This window comes from Eubalaena glacialis, chromosome 9, assembly GCF_028564815.1.
Source record: "Eubalaena glacialis isolate mEubGla1 chromosome 9, mEubGla1.1.hap2.+ XY, whole genome shotgun sequence".
Classification (NCBI taxonomy): Eukaryota; Metazoa; Chordata; class Mammalia; order Artiodactyla; family Balaenidae; genus Eubalaena; species Eubalaena glacialis.
In genome coordinates, this window is record NC_083724.1 from 57,226,179 (window position 1) to 57,246,804 (window position 20,626).

The 20,626-nt window shown below is 37.5% G+C and overlaps 1 protein-coding gene across 2 annotated transcripts in view; it reads right to left on the bottom strand.

The window, feature by feature from the left end:
• ERMP1 (endoplasmic reticulum metallopeptidase 1) overlaps positions 1 to 20,626 on the bottom strand; it is a 52,080-nt gene that overhangs the window by 26,553 nt on the left and 4,901 nt on the right. For both annotated transcript variants that reach the window (XM_061200404.1, XM_061200405.1), the window contains exons 3-10: positions 19,737 to 19,864; positions 18,970 to 19,075; positions 8,414 to 8,560; positions 7,661 to 7,753; positions 5,248 to 5,460; positions 4,164 to 4,384; positions 1,001 to 1,175; positions 420 to 610 (exon numbers count right to left, since the gene is read on the bottom strand). In XM_061200404.1, coding sequence (XP_061056387.1) covers positions 420 to 610; positions 1,001 to 1,175; positions 4,164 to 4,384; positions 5,248 to 5,460; positions 7,661 to 7,753; positions 8,414 to 8,560; positions 18,970 to 19,075; positions 19,737 to 19,864 — 1,274 coding nt within the window. The remainder of the gene's footprint in view (positions 1 to 419; positions 611 to 1,000; positions 1,176 to 4,163; positions 4,385 to 5,247; positions 5,461 to 7,660; positions 7,754 to 8,413; positions 8,561 to 18,969; positions 19,076 to 19,736; positions 19,865 to 20,626) is intronic.

Consider the following 20,626-nt stretch of genomic DNA (forward strand, 5'->3'; position numbering starts at 1 on the left):
AACTCCTCATCAGAATTAGTCTTTCTTCACTAGCTCTAACAGCACCAATGAAACTACCATGTATTTATTAACATTTTCCTCTAATTAGTAAGTTCAAAACACACTCTAAAAATTCACCAAGCAATCTCTACCAATTCTCACTTGGTATTCGTTCCACACATTCAAATTCAGGTAGTTCGAAAGCTATTTGAAAAGAAGTATAATCAGAGGATTCGGGAGGATGAGGAAGCAAAATTAACAACAAAACCGCCCTTCTACATTTTCCGCCCATACCGAACCCACAATATGCAGAGTCATTCACCATTTCTTTTGCTTAAGAGTAGAATGAACACTATTTCACAGGATCTAGCATGGCAAAACTCATCATGTATTTATATATAAAATGAAGAAGGAAATTTTAAAAAATTTTTTTTCCTTACAAAATAGGATGAGAGAATCATTGTACAACCAGCCAAAATAGAAGCCAGCACAACATCAGGTGGAATTTCCGAACCACTCCTCCCAAGGATAGGGGTAAACATCTCAAATACGGCCCAGATGAGGTACAATGCATAAAGATAAGGAATAAACATCCCCAAAAGGTAAAAGGCAATAAATTTTCCTCTGGCACCTACAGAAAAAGAGAAAGAAAACACATCTCTGAAATTCTCCAGTGAGATAACAGCTTTTTATAGTCCCGGTATACCTTCGCACCTAACAGAAATTAGGTTAGCTCTGACTCTTGCCCTTTTGGTACATGTTATCTTAGTGAGATAAAACACTTTGACTTAGAGTAGAATACAAATAAGAAAACAAAATATGTAATATATTAATTAGCATGTGCTCATTTACGTGTAAGGTGTAAGATAAAAATCTGTGTGATCTGAAAATTAAAAAGAAACAAACAGCAACAATTTAGAAAGCCTAACCAAAAAGATCAAATATGGAAATAGTCCCTGGAAGCCTTATCTTATGTATTTTAAGGTATTTCCCATTTGTATCACAACCAAAAATACCCTACCATGCCGCTTAAAGTCCTTGTGCACGCAAAGCTTTGTGAGCAACGGGAATGCCACCCAGACAGCGCTAATAAATGCCGAGCAGAACCCTTGGTAAGTGAGAGCTGTAAGGAACCCACAGTGCACAAACAGAGAGACGTCAAAAAATACTTCTCCCAGATACTGGTCACTGGCATTCTGAAAGAAAGAAAATACACAAGTAGTCTCATTCATGGGCCATTCATAAAGATCTTCTATTGTAGTGTAACTTCCACTGCTCCAAAAAGCTATATTTTGTGTGGAGCAGGGTCTATCCTTTAAACTTTAAAGTAAACACTGACAAAGCTACCTCCTATCATAAAGTAATAAATTCAAATTACTGCACAGGAAAGGGGAATTTAACAAGATGGGGTAAAAACATCATTACTTGTATATAATCTGTGCTCTCCCTCCACCGGGCTGAAAGACCTTTGGAAATGTTCTAAAATAGAAGAAAGGACTCTCCTAAAAACATTCACCTCTGTAAGCTCTTTTATTCATGCAACTTACAAGGAATGTCAAGCAAACTGGAGAAATGACCTATGTGAAGGCGGCTGCAGCGCCACCAACAGCACAGCTTGAGAACTGCAGGACCTTTAGAGCACACAGCCATGGGGTTTTTTTGCTTGATTCCTGAGTCTTTTCTATCTCCAACTGGTCTTGTAGCACAACTTTGCCCCCATCCTGGATTCCTGGTGGTTTCACGTTATAAAATTTGATCTACATTTTATAAGCTCTGAAGTCTGAGGATTCCTGTGCAGCACCTTGAGTTCTTCAGAAGAAAGTTGCCATATGAACTTAATACATTTTAACATCTGCACCAGCGATTCTATTAATGTAAACATGAAAGTTATAATTTTAGTGCAGAAATACCAATACGGAAATAGATATATTTAAGCTTTTCTCTCTCCTCTGCCTTCTCATTTCTGTATAGTCCAGGGCATGTTTGTTATAAGGGTCCCTAATTCAAGAGCTCAAAAGAGTTTGTCACATGTTTTCAAAACAAGTTAAAGTTCACTTGACAAACCTCCTTTGGACAATGAAAGATAGGCTATCATCGTTAAATAATTAGATGTTCAACACTGTTAATCAAGAGTCATGATCTTTAAAAAGAATAAAATAATTCTTAGGATTCAATTTGAAGCCAAATTCACTCAGATATTTAAAAACAAAGATCTCAACAATGAAGACTGTAATAACTGGAAATGTTTTACATTGTTCCCACATTGTACCCAAGTCCAAACATCCCTCAAATCTAGTTCCCCTCTCCCCATCTCTATTATCCCTCTACCCCTTCCAATCCATTCTATACACTGTTACCAGTGTGTTCCTACTAAATCACAAATTCTCTCACTCAATATCCTGCTTAGAAATTTTAAATTGTGGCCCCACTGATTTTTAGGGTCATGCTCCAACTTCACCCTGGCCTACTTTCCCAGTTATTATCCTACCAACCTCATCTTCACCACACTGAACTTTTTATTGACTGTGAGCCAAATGCATCTTGTACATTCCCACCTTTGCCCATCAACCTGTTCTCTATCTGGCACACTTCTACTCAGGCTTCAAAAACCCAGTTCAAATGTCACCACCTCCTTCATGAAGCCTTCCTGACTTCCACAAACAAAATTCATCTCTCCTGGCCCTATATTCCGACAGCACTGTGAATATATCACTCTACTTCACTTCGTCCCAATGTACTGAAACCCCTGTGGTTTCCCCATCGTTTCATCCCCAAATGAAACTGTGAGCTCCTCAAAGAAAAAGACTATGTCCTGAATCTCTGTACCAGGCCTTAGCATGGAAGCCCACTGGATACTCAAAGACCATTTGTGAAATGAAAATAAAACACACTATCTTTACATTGTGCCTTCAGCCCGAAGTTTTGTAATCAGACAAGTGAAATCAGTCAAAGTAAATAGAACTTTACTAAGCATTTACTAAGCATTTACCCTCTACTGCACCCCAATGCCGTATCAACGACAGTCAGCCACACTCTGACTGGTTACATACCATGGCACTAAGAATAAGCATGTGAAATTGAGCCCCATGGTATAATTCTTTTGGAGACAGAAGCCACTAAGATACAAGCATTGGCTCAACCATAAACAGATGGCTAATCTCAAAGAACCTTTCTTCAATAGGGCCTAAAACACAGAAGGGCTCCTCAGATCATATCCCAACATGAACTGAAACTGAGACCAAGGTTCAGGTACCAAAGACATCCTTGTGAAAGGATGCTGTATTATAGTCTTCCATGTCTCCATTCTAATCCCCAGCAGTACAAACTGAAAAAACAGGTGTATACTGGCCATCTTGAAAATGACGGAACTAAGAAAGATTTTCCCTTTAACTCTCTTAGAAAATCAGAAACACTGCTTGCTCTCTCACTGTAATTTATTTTTAGTCCTATTATCTCATAACCCTAATACCTAATTGTGTTTTTACCAAACAAAATACAATGGTATACAGTTGAAACCATAGCAATATGGCTATATTCTCTAAGTCAGCATAAATCATTTTGGAACCCTATCTCCCTTCCCTTATTCTCCTTAGCAATGTGTCAGTATAACCCCCAGACCACAAAGACATGCTGACAGAATCTGCATCAACAACATAAAAGTTAAAAAAAAAAAAAAGTGAAGGAAACTGAAAACTTTAAGCGCAGCTTTAAGTGCAACGTTCATTCAGGCAGCAAACACTTACTGTGTGTTAGTGCTGTGTCAGACACTGCCTAAGCACAGGGGACAATGAACAAAACAATCCATGCCCTCAAGGAGCTTACAGTCCAGTGGAAAACAGAGCTATTCAAATATAAATAATTGGGTGATCCCAAGGAAGGCTGGTAGATTCAAGAGCATGGTTACAAAAACTGCAGAGTCAGGAGAGGCAAAAGGCTATGCTAACACACCTTGCTGTCACCAACACCCCAAACTGTTTGCAGCTTCATAACCTCATTTGAAGTCTGCTACCCTCAGAATGAGAAGCCTTCCAGAAAGTCAACACAGATCTGGGAGTCAATTATCTATAGCCATGCCAAACAATCTTTGATAGCTCAAAAGGCCAAACACAAGGAACACCCATCTGAGTTTGTCTTCAATCCTAGAAGGCAGCAAAAAGAAATCAATAAATATGCCCAACACTTACCACATAATGAAATCTTTTTGCGAGGGTATGTATGAATATTATTTTGGCAACAGCTGCAGTTCCATACAGACAAACGGAGACGTAGAAGTGGTTATACCATGAGAGAGACTGTCCAATAAGAGAGATGAACACTGCTATAATGAGAACTGTAACCAAGCTAGTAAACCAGCTTATCAGAGTGATGCCAAGTCCACAGAAGAAGTCCTTTGTGTAGGCAGCAGCTAATGGAGAGAAAACAAAAAGTAGAGATCACCGTCTTTATCAAATCAATTTCATAACCAGTCAGTAGAATTAAAGGAGCAAACATTAAAACAAAATTCACCATTGTAATTGAAAATACTGAAATTTCCTAGGGGTTAGGTTTGTTAAACACTACACAGGGAAAGTATCAGTGAATAAGATTCAAGTATTGACATCTACTCAGAGTCTGTGGGTACAAAAGACGCAAAGAGATAAGTCTTCAGGAGTAGTTCAGATATATTCCTGGCTAGAAAAGTGGGTTGTCTGAATCTTCATCACCTTTGGGATGCTTTGTGTATTGAAATAACAGCAGAAATGGAAGGCAAAGTTCCATACAAAATCTTACTAAAAGAAGCTAACACAGGAATAGAAGTAGCATGAGAAAATAACCAGTGATAAATGAGTATTTAAATTGCTGCTAAATATTTTATCTGATAACAGCACACACCAACTTAGAGTACAAAACATAGTAGAAGGAGACCAATTTAACCAGAAGAAGCTCATTTATACTCCAGAACAGTGTGCTATTGGTCTGTAGTGTGGACAAGAATTTTTAATGGGACTCTTCACTAAAAGTCAATCTTTACAAACCATTTTCCACAAGCTTTTGTGGTACTTCTATGAAGTGCATAAGTACATAAAAATTACCTGCTTCACCAAGACTAAAAGTATAATGAGCATATCAACCTGATATTCATTTACAAATTTCTTACAACAGTATAAATCAAATGTTATTTTTCGTAAGATTTTTAACTTCTTGGAAAGATATAAGCAAAGTGACTAAAAAACTTCAGGCAAATTCCATATCCGTGCCAGTACCGTAGTTTTAAAGGAAAATACTTACTCTTATTTTGGGGCTGCAATAATTTCTTTCCCAGGTATAAAGCAACAGCCATTACCACCATGTAGTTAATTATCAAGCCAACACGAGAGGGGTAGGCAATGACAAACAGGCCAAGCACATCAAAGAAGACCATGTTTCCATGCTGATACTTAGAAGAAGAAGCCAACATATCAGATGTAGCTAGATATTTAAGAACTGCTAAAATGTTGTCACCTATTAGTGAAAAAAAAAAAAAAAAAAAGGTAACAAAGTTGAATAAACCATCCACTGTTGGAGTAAAGAAATACCTAGAAAGACTGTGAACAGAAATAGCTTTCTACCATCCTACTGCTCTCCCCCACTTTTCTTACTAAATATCTCAGATAAGATCCATGCCCCCTACTCTTGTTTCCTCTCCACTTCAAAGCTCAGCGACCTGGTCTTCATCCTTTCTCTTCTATTTATTACAGCTACTCCCTGATCAGTTCTACGCTCGCTGTTGACAAATCCAGTGGCTGTTTCTTAGTCTTTCTTCATTTAATATATACTTAATGTAGCAGACACTGCTCTAGATACCAGAAATTCAGTGGGGAACCAAGAAGCTCATGAAGCTCACAAACACCAAACAAGTTATTACACGTGTGTTAAGAATTAATAAGGAATGTCAATGATATTCCAATTAAAAAAAGAAAGAATAAGGAGAGAGTCCCCTAAAAACATATCACGGGAGACTAATGGAGTTTGAGAAGTCAGGGAAGCACTCGAGGAAGTGAAATTTACAGCTAAAGGATGGACAGGAGCTACATCGGGGGAGAGATTGTCCAGACTGAGACTGTTCATCTGTGTAGATGAAGGCCCTGAGGAGGGCAATTTCCAAATACAGGGTGGAAAAAAAGTCCGGAATGAGGAGAGTATTCAGCAATGAAGCTGGAGAGCTGGGAGAGTCATTATCAGGCAGAATCTGGCACATCAGATGCTGTCACAAATATCTGTTATATCAATCAATGACTAAATGAGTTTGAACTTAATAATGAAGAATTATCAGAAGACATGAATGACTGGCATTTCTTCCTGCTGCTCATCCCACTGACTTTCTCTTTCCACTGAAGACACCACCTCTGTCTTACTGCGGGATTTCTTTCATTGGCTCTTCTGTCACACCTTAGAATGTGTCTTCCTCAAAGCTCAAGTTTAGTCCTCTACCTTTGCTTCCCTCTTCCAAAAACCATTTCCATTCTCCATACTTCTGTGGTTTTCTCTATGCCTTTAATTTCCAAACCCAGAAACCCAGTTCTGTCATGAGCTCTAACAGTGTATCTATATTTTCATCTTGTCAGTTCACAGACACCCTCCGTCTTACATCTGACAGACTTCAGTCTCCTTCCCCTCTTCATGACTGCTCTGGATGGGGGCCTCCTTCCCATGTTCCCATCATGGTCAATGGCATCATCTCTCCCCCGGCCAGCTAGGCCTGATGCTGCCCCTTGCTGCCCCTTTATCTAATCTGTCAAGTTTTGTTGAATTTACATTCAAAATATACCTAATTTTCTATCCCCTTGCTTTCATTTCTATCTTTGGTCAACACCCCAGTCTAGGTCCTTTATTATTCCACACGAAAATTACTGTTGGAACAGCCCTGACTCCTGGCTCTCTCCCCGTCTCCACCATCCACTCCACACTGCATCACCAGACTGACAGCATTTTAAACCATCATTCATTCATGTACTCAGGCCTTTAATGATTCCTTATTCCTGCAGCATCTTCTTGCTGATTTTTAAAGCTTTCTACAATTTTCTCTACCCTATACACTTATACCTCATTTCCCTCTATTTCTGAAAATGCAACCTCCATTCTGACAATCTACTCACCAACAGCCCCTCATACACAAACACAACCTACTCGCGCTCTGCTCTTCCTTGGGACACATCCTCTCTTCTCCATTGTGCCAAATCCCACCAACTCTTATTAAGGCTCAGCAACAGACTCACCTCCCCTGACTACTATAGATCTCTCTGGAAAACACTTTAACTCCCTTGCCCCTTGTCCTGACACCTGTCCTATAACCCACTCACTGGCCCTCACCACCCAACCTTGGATCGATGTAACTTTTCCAGACCTGGGTAAGTTGCCCAAACATGTGCTTGCACCACCTCCAATGTATAGCTTCCATTTTGGCTACACTCGCATCACTCAGCAATCCGACCATAACCCTGGGTCAACACCCTTTCAAATTCCTCATAATGAATAGTCTTATGTTCTTAACTGCTAAACTAGACTTCAAGGCTAAAATTCAAAGCCTCATCTAACTCCAAAGCCCCACCTCATTTACACCATACACTGCCTCCCTAATGCACAGGACACAGAATATTTATAGGTTTACAGGTCATCCATAGTATTCCATCTTAATATCAAAAGTCTAAATTAGAATACCAACCTGCTCGCTGAATGGAATCTGTTAGAATTCTGTCCGCTGTGTCATACTTGGTGTGATAAATGTATCCATTCTCAATAAAAGCTAAGTCTATTCCTAAGACACAGAAAAAAAAAAAAAAGTCATTTTAAAGATCAACCTTACTTTAGGCCTATTTGTTTAATGTATTAAATTCCTGAAAGACAAAACATCAAAGCAGTGGCATGATTGTTTGTCACATTCATGAATGCATGATGTAAATTCTCTTCCAAATTCTCACAGAACCAATAGTTATGGTACATAATTCAATACATAATGACTGGGGCATTACAATTCACACAGCAAGGGGTAGGAATATTGAGCACGGGAGGTCATCAAAACTTTGCCATCTACATCCTTGCCAGGCCAGAGCCAAATTTTAACTTCAAATAAGCTGTACAAGTCCCCAGGGCAGTTGGCAAAGCAAGATAACAATGAAAAAGACCCCTGAAGGATCTATTACCATCTTTTGGGAATGAAGTGCTAACCAGTCCTCCCCTGTTCTGTCACACTGTGGGCCAAGATGACATGTTCTAGAAAAGGGAAGCATTTAAATTAGACTGGAGTTTAAAAGAAAAAGAAACTATCAGGATCTCTCTTTCAGTAAGTCAAAATATGCAGTTTTCATATAGAGAATTTGCTCTCAGAAAATGCTGCTCACTCACAAACTTCCAAAAAGTAAAACTTGTTTTTGATTAATCATTGTCACAAAAAAGCCCGTAACGACTGACAGAATACCTGGAATGTTCCCAAAATCCCTGTAGATACGAAAGTCAGTATCTGAAGGAATGATTCCACTCTGGAAAACCTCCTGAGCCACCACGGAAGCAAAAGGGTGTTTAGCTGCTGAAACATAAGCTTGGACCAACCAAGGATTTTCAGGACCTGAAATGAAACATGACAACACAATACAAGGTTAATCTGGTAAATATTTTTAATATAGTAATTTTTTAAACACACCTAAAATAGTTACTGTGGTGATTTGGGGAGATAGGTCAAGAGTTTGTTTTTTTGAATCCTATTTTCTGTATTTTCCAACATTTCTTTGATAAATGTGTATGACTTTTTAGAATGAAAAATAACCTTTAAGAAAACAAAATTGCTTTTAATTATAAAATAACAGCACTATAAAAACTTTAAGTTTAAAAATGAAAAACCACTAAGATAACTATCATCAGTTTTATATCTTCAATTTTCTTACAAATGTATGACTGTGTGTACATAGCTGTACTGATAGGGTATATACACTCTCTACATTGCTCTTTCACTTAACAGTGTACTAAATGCATTTTCCTATGTTGCTAGATATTACAATGATCATTTTAAGAACTGCATAATCACTGAATATATCATAAAGTTCCTTACTACTATACTTATAATTTTTATCATTATTAATAATTCTGCATTAACATCTTCACGTACATACAGCTTTTTTCAAATGTGGGAGTTTTTTCTTTAGGATAGCAAGATAAATTGTATTACTGTTCCCAATTATTCACTCCTCCCTCCCATATAACTTATAATGCCTCCCTGGGGAAGTAGCACATACATAAATTGCTTCGGTCAATTGATTGTGAATGGGAGAGAAATGAACTTCAACTGAGAAGACTCTGAAGAGCCATCTCATGGTCCATCTCTCCCATTAACTTTGGCCCTGAGACTAAAACATCCCTGATGAGGGCTTCTCCTTCAGCCTAGGTCTCAGAATGAATAAGACACATGGAACATAATAACCATGGGATGTAGCTGCAGTTACTCAGGAACCAGAATGTAATGCAAGCAACAAATAAGCCTTTGCTATTGTAATCCACTGAGATTCAAGGGTTGTATATTACAACTAAATTTACCAAAAAGTTGTCTGCTGTAGACAGATCAAGTAACTATTTCAGGAAATCTAAGAATATCAACATTTTTACAACTTTATAAACAGATAATCAATTTGCTTTCCTACAGAAAAAAATAACCATAAATGGTGGGGGAGGGAATGGGTGGAGAAACACTACAGAACCAGACACCCAAGTGACCCAAAGACTGGAGTTACCAGGCATGGATTTTAAAATAAATATTATTAATTATATAAAAACACAGATGATAGCAAGAATTTCACTAGACAAGTATAGCCTATTAACAAAGACAGAGTGAGAGACATAGTCAAATGGAAACCCTAGAACTGAAAAGCATAATAATTGATGTTAAGAATTTTAATACATATATAGTTTAATACAAAATTAAACACAACAGGAGAAAAAATTATAGATCCAGAGAATTAAAGCACAGAAGGAAATAGGGATGGAAAACATAGAAATGCTTATAATACATATGGGATACAGTGAAAAAGTCTAACATGAGTAACTGGAATCTCAGAGGAAGAGGAGAAAGAATGGAGTAGAAGCAATGTTTAAAGAGGCAAAGGCCAATAATTTCCCAAAACTTACAGAAAATACCAAGCTATGAATTCAAAAAGCCCTACAAACCCCAAATAGGATAAATATTTAAAAAAACATACTCAGCACCAAGATCTTTGCTTCTGAATACCATTATCTACTAAAAGAACCAGTTCTCCCTAAGGATATGCCCAATTCCAGATCTGAGCCTAGGAAAATACTGGTAAGTGGGATCATCTTGTGCCAGAAAGTAACAAAGTGCTCAAACAAACATGTCAGAGACATGTCAAAGGGACAGGCACCAGTTGAAGGGGCTGCCACTGGCCTAAACTGGAACAATTCATGCATCAAAATGATTATAACAGAATATAAAATCCATAAAATAAAACATACATGAAACATTGAAATAAATACAAGGGAGAAGAGAAAGCCTTCCTTCTAGTGAGCTCCAACTATTAACTATAGAGGGAATGACGGACCCAGAAAACAGCATCTGGCTACCATTATAGTAAAAATGCTTTGGGGCAAGAATCATCAATGATTGCTAAAACTAGGATCAAAGTTTCATAAGAAACAGGATATTTACACAGCCTCAAAATATTTATTACAAAGGTGTAACTTTACAAAGTACAAAAACCTGGCAAATATAATCAAGTGATAGAAGGTTAACACCGTCAGTAATCAGACAGACATTACATGCTTCTGATGTGATGCACTGAGAAGAACACAAATGTAAAAGGAAAAAGAAAAATGATGGTGGGGAAACAGATTATCAAACCATCATGTTAAAATATTAAAATATTATTACTATTACAATTAGATATTAATAAAGTTATATGATTAAAATATTAAAACCACATTGAAAAACAGATAAAGCTAAACTATAAAGGAAAGAAAGTAATGATCATAAAAATTAGGATAATGGCTAACCTTAGATGAGAGGGAGGGAGTTGTATTTGAGAAGGGGCGGGTGGAAAACTTCTGGGAGGGTGTAGCAAGAGTCTATCCTCTTTCACACGTGGGGGTTAGAAGGGTATTCACTTTATAATAATTAAGTTCACACTGATATTTTTTATGTGCGTGTTATATAATGACTGTGATGTATCAAAATACATCTGACATTTGATCCTGGATTGGAACTCAGACTAAAGAACAAAACAAAGGATGTTATCGGAACAATAGAAATCTGAATATGTACTGCTTATTCACTTAACAGTTTTATACTAATGTCACACTTTTTGAGTGTGATAAATGTACTGTTATTGAAGGAACATATCCTTGCTCTTTATCTACTGAGATGATTACGCTGAGATTATCAACTGACATGGTTTTTCTCCCTTACTCTGATAATGTGGTGAACTACATAGAGTGACTCAAATATTAAGCCATCTTCATTTACCATTAGTAAAACTGCAGGATGTAAAATCATTCCACAAAATCATTTGCATTTCTATACACTAATAATGAACTATCAGAAAGAGAAATTAAGAAAATAATCCCATTTCCAATTGCATCAAAAAGCATAAAATACCAAGGAATAAATTTAACCAAGGAGGTGAAAGAAATGTACACTGAAAACTTTAAGACACTGATGAAAGAAATTGAAGATAACACAAATAAATGGAAGAAATTGTGTGCTCATAGACTGGAAAAATTAATATTGTTAAAATGTCTGTGCCATACAAAGCATCTACAGATTCAATGCAATCCCTATCAAAATTCCAATGGCATTTTTCACAGAAATAAAACAAACAATCCTAAAATTTGTATGAAACCACAAAAGACCCCAAACAGCCAAAGCGACTTTAAGCAAGAAGAACAAAGGTAGAGACATCACACTTCCTGATTGCAAACTATATTACAAAGCACTAGTAATGCAAACAGTATAATACTGGCATAAAAACAGAAACATAGATCAATGGAACAGAATAAAGTTCAGAAGTAAACTCACATATATATGGTCAATTAATTTACAACAAATGAGCCAAGAATATACAATTGGTAAGGGACAGTCTTTTCAAATAAATGATATTGGGAAAACTGAACCGCCACAAGCAAAATAATGGAAAGGGACCACTATCTTACACCATACACAAAAATTAACTCAAAACGGATTGAAGATTTGAACGTATAAGACTGAAATCAGGGACTTCCCTGGTGGTCCAGCAGTTAAGACTCCGAGCTTCCAATGCAGGGGTAGCGGGTTCGATCCCTGGTTGGAGAACTAAGATCCCGCAAGCCGTGTGGCCAAAATAAATAAATAAATAAATAAATAAACTTTAAAAGACTGAAATCATATAATTCCAAGGAGAAACCATAGGCAGTAAGCTCCTTGACACTGGTCCTGATGATGATTTTTTGGGTAAGGCAACAAAAGCAAAAAACAAACAAGTGGGACTACTTCAAACTAAAAAGCCTCTGCGCAGCAAAGGAAATCATAAACAAAATAAAAAAGGCAGTGTACTGAATGAGAGAAAATATTTTCAAATCACATTTCTGATAAGGGGTTAATATCTAAAATATAAAGAATTCATACAAATCAAGAGCAAAAAACCCCCCAAACAATCTGATTGAAAAATGGACAGACGACCTGAATAGACATTTTTTTCCAAAGACGACAAACAGATGGCCAAGAGGTCCCTGAAAGGTGCTCAACATCACTAATCATCAGGGATATGCAAATCAAAACCACAGTGAGATATCATCTCATACCTGTCAGAATGGCTATTACCAAAAAGACAAGAAGTAAGTGTTGGTGAGGGCATGGAAAAAAGGAAACCCTTGTGAATTTGGTGGGAAAGTAAATTGGTGCAGCCACTACGAAAAACAGTACAGATGTTCCTCAAAAAATTTAAAAATAGACCTACTGTATGATTCCACTTGTGGGTATTTATCCAAAAAAACAAAATCTAACTCAGAAAGATATCTGCACCCCCATGTTCACTGCAGCATTATTTACAATAGCCAAGACATGGAAGCAAACTAAGTGTCATCAATGGATGAATGGATAAAGAAAATGTGTGTGTGTGTGTGTATACACACACGCACACAATGGAATATTATTCAGCCTATCCTAAGTGAAATAAGCCAGACAGAGAAAGAAAAATACCATACAATCTCACTTATATGTGGAATCTTGACCAAAAAAAAAAAGAGGACTTCATAGATACAGAAAACAGATTGGTGGTTGCCAGAGATGGGGGGCTTGGGAGATGGATGAAATGGGTGAAGGTGGTCAAAAGGTACAAACTTCCAGTTATAAAATAAATAAGTCATGGGGATGTAGTGTATGTACAGCATGGTGATTAAGTTAATAATACTGTCTTGTATACTTGAAGGTTGCTAAGAGAACAGGTCTTAAAAGTTTTCAGCATAAGAAAAAAAATTTGCAACTTTACAGTGATGAGTGTTAACTAGACTTACTGATGATCATTTTGCAATATATACAAATATTGAGTCACTATGTTGTACACGTGAAACTTAAAAAATCTTGTATTCCTGAAATAAGCTCAACTTGGTTGGAAAGCATTATCTTTTTTGTACGTATATATATATATACGTACACATATACACATACACATAAATACACATATATTGCTGGATTCAGTTTGCTAATACTTTATTTAGGATTTTTGCATCCAAGTATGGCATATATCTACCAAAAGTATCTACCAAAGCTGAAATTACACACACCTTATGACTCAGTAGTTCCACTCAGAAATGTGCATACACAAACATGTGTGTTAAAGACACTCATAAGAATGTTCCTAAAACCACTCATAAGAGCCAAAGCCTAGAAACAACCTAACATCACTAGTAGAATGGATATCCTTGTCAACGGAATATTATTCAGCAATGAAAAAGAATGAACTAAACACAACATAGAGGAATCTTACAGATATAATACTAAGTGAAAAAAAGCCATACACAAAAGAAAACATAGCGTATGAGTCAATTTACAGAAAGTTCAAACACAAGCAAGATTAAATCTATCAAGGCATAAGTTAGAATGGGGTAATCTTGGGGAAGGAAGACTGAGAAGGGACACAGAGGAGGCTTCAGGCTTCTGGAGTACCCACAATACTCTCAGTGTTGAGCTGGGTTCTAGTTACATGACTTATTCAGTCTGTAAGAATTCATTAAGTTGAGCACTCTCAGAGCTGTGTACTTTTCTTAGTTTTTAATAAAAGATGAAATAAAGACACCTAAGGATATTATCAAGTTTAAGTTCACTTTATGCATTGTACCATAAAAAATATTTGAGAAAAACGTAAGATCCATCAGTAGGAAAGGGTTTTGAATAGCCACTGCCTGGCCTTTGACCCCTTTCAGATCACACTGCTGCACAGTAGTGCTCCAGCCCCACTCCAGCCTCTCACTGATTGTCCACTGAGGCCTACAGGTCACAGACAGGTCAAGTGTTGGTGAAAAAGGGAAGACTGGGGAGACTGGGATGGGGAAGGCAGATGAACTACTGAGTAAGACACTCCCTGTGATATAAACAGGGCAAAGGCAGCTCTTAAACAAGAAATTACAGACTTGAGGATTTTACTCACTGGTTATTAATCCTATACTATCCTAGTCTTACTGATGAGGAGCTGAAGCATGGAGCTCCAAGGTTGCAATGCTACGGCTGAGATTGGAACTTGGGTCGGCAGAATACAGAGGCTGTGCTCTTCATCACTACCTATCCTGCCTCCCCCAGAAAGCTCTTATCTTAATTATCTCATAGAGGAAGGTGGGAGGCACACACAGAAATATTTTCACCTTATAGTCTTTCTCCTACTATCATCTAAATCCCATGATACTTCCAGTTTCTTGTGTACCCATTTCTTCTTAAAGAATGAATCCCATCTTTCTTAAAGCAAAGGGCATGAGCATGTGTGATATTGAGGGGAGGCAGATCGTAATGTCAACAATGAAAAGTCAAAGTTCCCTGGAAGTCCAGAACCAAATCACACACAGCATCATTCCCTCTGCTCTGCTTTCTTCTAACTTTAGTTGGTAGCATCAATGCCCAGAATAAACAAAAAAATGAGGAACTAAAAAAGGAGACCGAGAGCAGCAAATATTATTATGGAAGCCAAGTAAGATGTTTAACTCAACACTAATATAACCAGTCCCTTATGCATGGACGTGGAAGGTGTTTTCAGTTTTTCATTCTTATGAAAAAAAGCTGAGAAGATTATGCAGTACTTAGACCTATGCGTCTATGTGCAACTATTTCTACAGGATAAATTCCTGCAAGTGGACCTGCTGGACAGAAGAGTCTGTACATTTTTTAAAGTGATACATATGGCCAAACTGCCCCAAAACTGCACCAATCTATACTTCCACCAATAGTGTTTGAAAATGCCTGTTCCTCTGTATTCATCAGAACTGGGCATTATCATTCTACTTACTTTTTGCAAATCTAGTATTAAAAAAATTCTTACTGTTATTTGAATTTACATTTCTTCTAAAATAAAACTTATTTGGTTTAGCAGTTTCTTAAAAAGTTAAAACATAAATTTACCATATGACCCAGGAATTCCATTCTTAGGAATCCACCCAAAAGAAATTAAACTATATGTCCACACAAAGACTTACACACAAATGCTCATAGCAGCATTATTCATAATAACCTAAAAGTGGAAACAATCCAGATGTCCATCAGCTGATGAATGGATCAATGAAATGCAGGATATCCATACAATGTAATATAATCTAGCCATAAAAAAGAATGAAGTACTTGGGAATCCCTGGCGGTTCAGTGATCAGGACTCTGCGCTTCCACTGCAGAAGGGCTCGGGTTCAATTCCTGGTGGGGAACTAAGATCCCGCAAGCCGTGTGGTGAAGAAAAAAAAAAAAGAAAAAGAAAAAGAAAAAGAAAAAGAATGAAGTACTGATACACGCTACAACATGGATGAACCTCAAAAAATACTCTAAGGGGCTTCCCTAGTGGCACAGTGGTTGAGAATCCGCTTGCCAATGCAGGGGACACGGGTTCGAGCCCAGGTCCGGGAAGATCCCCCATGCCACGGAGCAACTAAGCCCATGCGCCACAGCTACTGAGCCTGCGAGCCACAACTACTGAGCCCGCGAGCCACAACTACTGAAGCCCGCACGCCTAGAGCCCGTGTTCCACAACAAGAGAAGCCACCGCAATGAGAAGCCCGTGCACCGCAATGAAGAGTAGCCCCCAGTCGCGGCAACTAGAGAAAGCCTGTGCGCAGCAACGAAGACCCAATGCAGCCAAAAATAAATAAATAAATAAATTTTTTTTTTAATTAGGTAGTAATGATTATTCTAGTCACTAAAAACTCCCCAAACGAATGTCTCTCTGAAGTGACAACAGAGCACTAGAGAGGACAAACTGTTTTAACGGAAACGTTCCCAGGGCAGGATAAGCGCTACTGTGCAGGATAAAAGCGCCTGTTGCAGAAGCTGAGGACAGGGTGGTCTGGCAGAGCTCCCCAGGACTCCAGACCCAGGAGGCCTCATCCTCCCTCTTCAGACATGGAAGCAACACTAACTAGCTTTCTGAAAGCAATCCCCACAAGAAAGCTAGTCTTTTGTAGGAAGGGCATCTGGAAGTGAGAGAGATACTGGGAAAGGTATTAGACTGTCAGAAAGTGCCCAGAAAGCTTTCAGGTATACAGTTTAGCCACAAGAATAAGCTACCAAAACCTAGAGGGAAAACAGCATACAAAGACTCAAAGAAAGGGGGGAAACATTCTTTACAAATATTTGTAGGATGCCCCTCTAGAAAAAACTTAATTTTGAAATACTAGGATTTTATTTTAGAATGAGTAAAACATTTAAATTGTATATATATTGCTAACTAGTAACAAGTCTGTTTTTATTATTAAAGTAATCATATGAAATGCAAAAAATTTAAACAATACAGAAAACTATACAGAGTATCAGTTAAGCTGTAATGGCAATTCCGGTTGTAAGTTTATGAAGCAGTGGAGAGTTCAAATTGGCTTTTCACATTTTGCCCCATCCTCCACTCTAGTCACACCCACCACAGCTCTGACAGCAATGCCCACCATCCAGTAGTGACTGTTATTAACAGTTTGTTTATAGCCTTCCAAATAATGCAATTATATCTAAAATGTAAACTGTAGAATTTTTATGTCTAACTGTCCACATTTAGTAAAAAGAGCACGGACTGTAAATTAGACCTAGCATAAATGAGTACTCAATAAATGTAAATAAATAAATGAAATGACTTGGATGTAGCCCTTGCTAACCCTAGCTAAGTATTTTTTTTTTTGAAACACAATTTTTAAAGGTTACTTTCTATTTAAAGTTATTACAAAATATTGGCTATATTCCCCATGTTACACAACACATCCTTGAGCCTGTCTTACACCCAATAGTTTGCACCTCCTACTCCCCTACCCCTATAGTGCCCCTCCCCTCCTCCCTGGTAACCACTAGTTTGTGCTCTATATCTGTGAGTCTGCCTCTTTTTTGTTGTATTTACTAGTCTGTTGTATTTTTTAGATTCCACATATAAGTGATATCATACAGTATTTGTCTTTCTCTGACTGATTTCACTTAGCATAATGCCCTCCAAGTCCATTCACATTGCTGCAAATGGCAAAGTTTCATTCTTTTTTATGGCTGAGTAGTATTCCATTGTGTACACACACACACTATCCATTCACCTGTTGATGGACACTTAGGTTGCTTCCATATCTTGGCAATTGTAAATAATGCTGCTAGGAACATTGCAGTGCATGTAACTATTCAAATTAATGTCTCTGTTTTTTTTTTTTTTTTGAATGTATACCCAGGAGTTAGGTAAATGTGTTTTAACCTCTCTGGATTATATGTACGAAAGATATATTAATATATACACACAGAATATGTATGCATTAATAAATACGCACAGAAAAAATGTAGGAAAGGCACAGACTAAACCTTAAGACTGGTTCTTCTCTGGGTCCTAGAAGTACAGGGGCAGGGTCCAGTGATAACAAATTAAAAAGTATGGATGTGAAGGTACTTGAATTATAGTACACTTTCAGGAGGGAAAATATACAAAGACACACTCCTGCCCATGTGCAGCCCTAGTATTTTCACCAGAGAAAAGAAAGACACAGTGTCCTCTTTGCTTACAGAATGTTCTCTTGCTGCTTTTTGATCTGGTGGTTGTTATATCAAGTGTTCCTCTTATCCTGACTGACATCCAAGAATTAGAGGAAAATGGATAATAGTGTTGCATCCACTGACCCCTATAGATATTAGGTACCAGCTTCTTCTCATTATTCAGATGAAGAGTAAACAGAAAGGTTTGAGGTGAAAAGAAGGGAGAACCTTGCTTCTGACCTCATAACCTTGAGATGCTCAAAGGTTTGGCTCAAGTTAAAATATACATTCATTTTGAGTGGTAAAAGTCTAAAGTAAGTTGGATGGAGAATATTAAAATGTGGTACTGCTTAGGTTATGAAGACATACTTAGCACTTAACATATCTCTATAACTTAAACAATATCATGTCTGTGAAGGGTGCTAAAAAATAAAAAACAAGTTCCCATATCACCTTCTTCACTTCCCCTAGCCCACCTCATACCTCAAAACACTCCTCATTATTAAGCTTCTAGCAAATGCTACATCTCTGGCTAAAATACATTACCCAAATTTCTAATAGAGCAGGAAAATGGCATGAAACGACCAACATCAGATTTTAGTATGCCCTAACTAAACAAATCTGAGCTTTGAACTCTGATTCATATTACTGGATTTTTATGACATTAAAATTAATATTATTTTGTTAAAAACTTCAAAAAGACAAGCTAAAACTGTCTCATGATTTTAAAAGAATGTTCATTTCATTAGATTATTTACATTCAAAAAACTTCTACTTTTATAAAAACAAAAATAGCATTAAAATATACAACGTACAGCCTCACACACCTGTTTGGAATACAAGTTCTTTCCCTCCTACACCCGCGGCCTCCAGGTTAATAAATGCACGAATCAAGCTGGCCCACGGGTGCTGGGTAATAAAACCATGACTGGCCTGAATGAGAAGGAAAGAAAACAGATATCAGTTAAACAATTTTATACTATTAAAGTCTTTATTTTGCTTTTTTAAAGGACGGAACGTCTATGTTGATGAGGGGAAGAATAAAAAAAAAACCAATCATTTTTTTTTTCAAAGGCAGGATCTAAAGACATCTATCTGTGTGTCTCTCTCTGCCTAATGGCCGTGTGCAGTTTGCTCAGCAGAAAGTCACTCTTCACAGAAGGCAGCCTGATTTCCATGAGTGGAGCCAAACAACATCTTTAGTAAGTGTGAGCCTGTGCAAAAGAAAGTGCAAAACAATAGAAGGGAAGGCGCTATCCCTGTGGTTGGGCATTCATGCCGTGTGCCTGCCTCAAAACATCTCTGAAACTCTAGAAAACCTGAGGCAAATAATTATGCCATCACAGAGCCCTTTTATGAATAAAACACTGACAAGACGATCTGTTCTAAGTTGAGTTTTCAAATATTAAACATGTATACATAAGTGGCTGTAGATTTTTTTAAAGTACTGCCCAGTACAGTATCTCTTTTGCATGTCATTTTATGATACTACTCGAATGAATAATCAAAATGCGTAAGTGTTAGCTATTGTTATTATTATTATTCTCATTACCATTATTACTCAAGCCTAGTCTTTAAAACAGTAAAATCTCACTTGCAAGACATTTTCCTCAGCACCATTAAAGAGAAATATGACAGCATGATGTAAGGCTTCTGAAGATGTTGACAAGACACGTAGGACTTCCAGCATCACTGAACAGCTAACTGCATCATCACTGGCACCTTTAAATCAGAAAAACAGATTTGCTTCTCAGATTTTAAAACTTTTACAGTATGAACCATTATGGCAAGAAACAGAGTTTTCTCATCAAGGAAGCATCACAATAGCTGCAAGTAGCATAGCTCTGTCATCATCTGGTGATAACTACACCCACCAGCAGTAAACTCCAAGAGAACGGGAATCTTTGGTTTGCTTGCTGATTTACTCTCAGTATCTGGAACTGTGCCTGGCCACGCAATAGTTGCTCAATTAATACCTGTTGAATAATCAACCAGAAGGGACCTACGGCAATATTGAAAACTGGCATTCTCATCGCCCAAAGCAATTTTTAAAATTCTTTATCCTTATTCCACGTCCTCTGTAGTATCCTCACTTCTGGTGTTCACGGTTTCCTATGTCATCTCCAACTGCCATCCACTCCCTTCCTGCTAGTTTTCCTGCCAAAATCATAAGAGAGGTCAGTGTGGATAGTGTAGCATTTTTTAAAGTTTCTCCAAGGGGATCACGTGATGAAAAAGTACAAAGAAGACACTCAATCTAGTAAGATACAGGAAAGGAGACCAATGACCTAAGTAATAATCTTTGGTCCCAGCACTGATAAAGCAGAGAACCTCATCAAATCACTTAACCTCTTAATTCAGAAACGTTATATATTAATTAAAGGTGATTATAAAGATGACTTTAGGGCCAAGACTTTTTCAAAAGTACCATAAGAGGTCATTAAGGAACTGACTGGATATTTGATGATATTAAGGAATTATTGT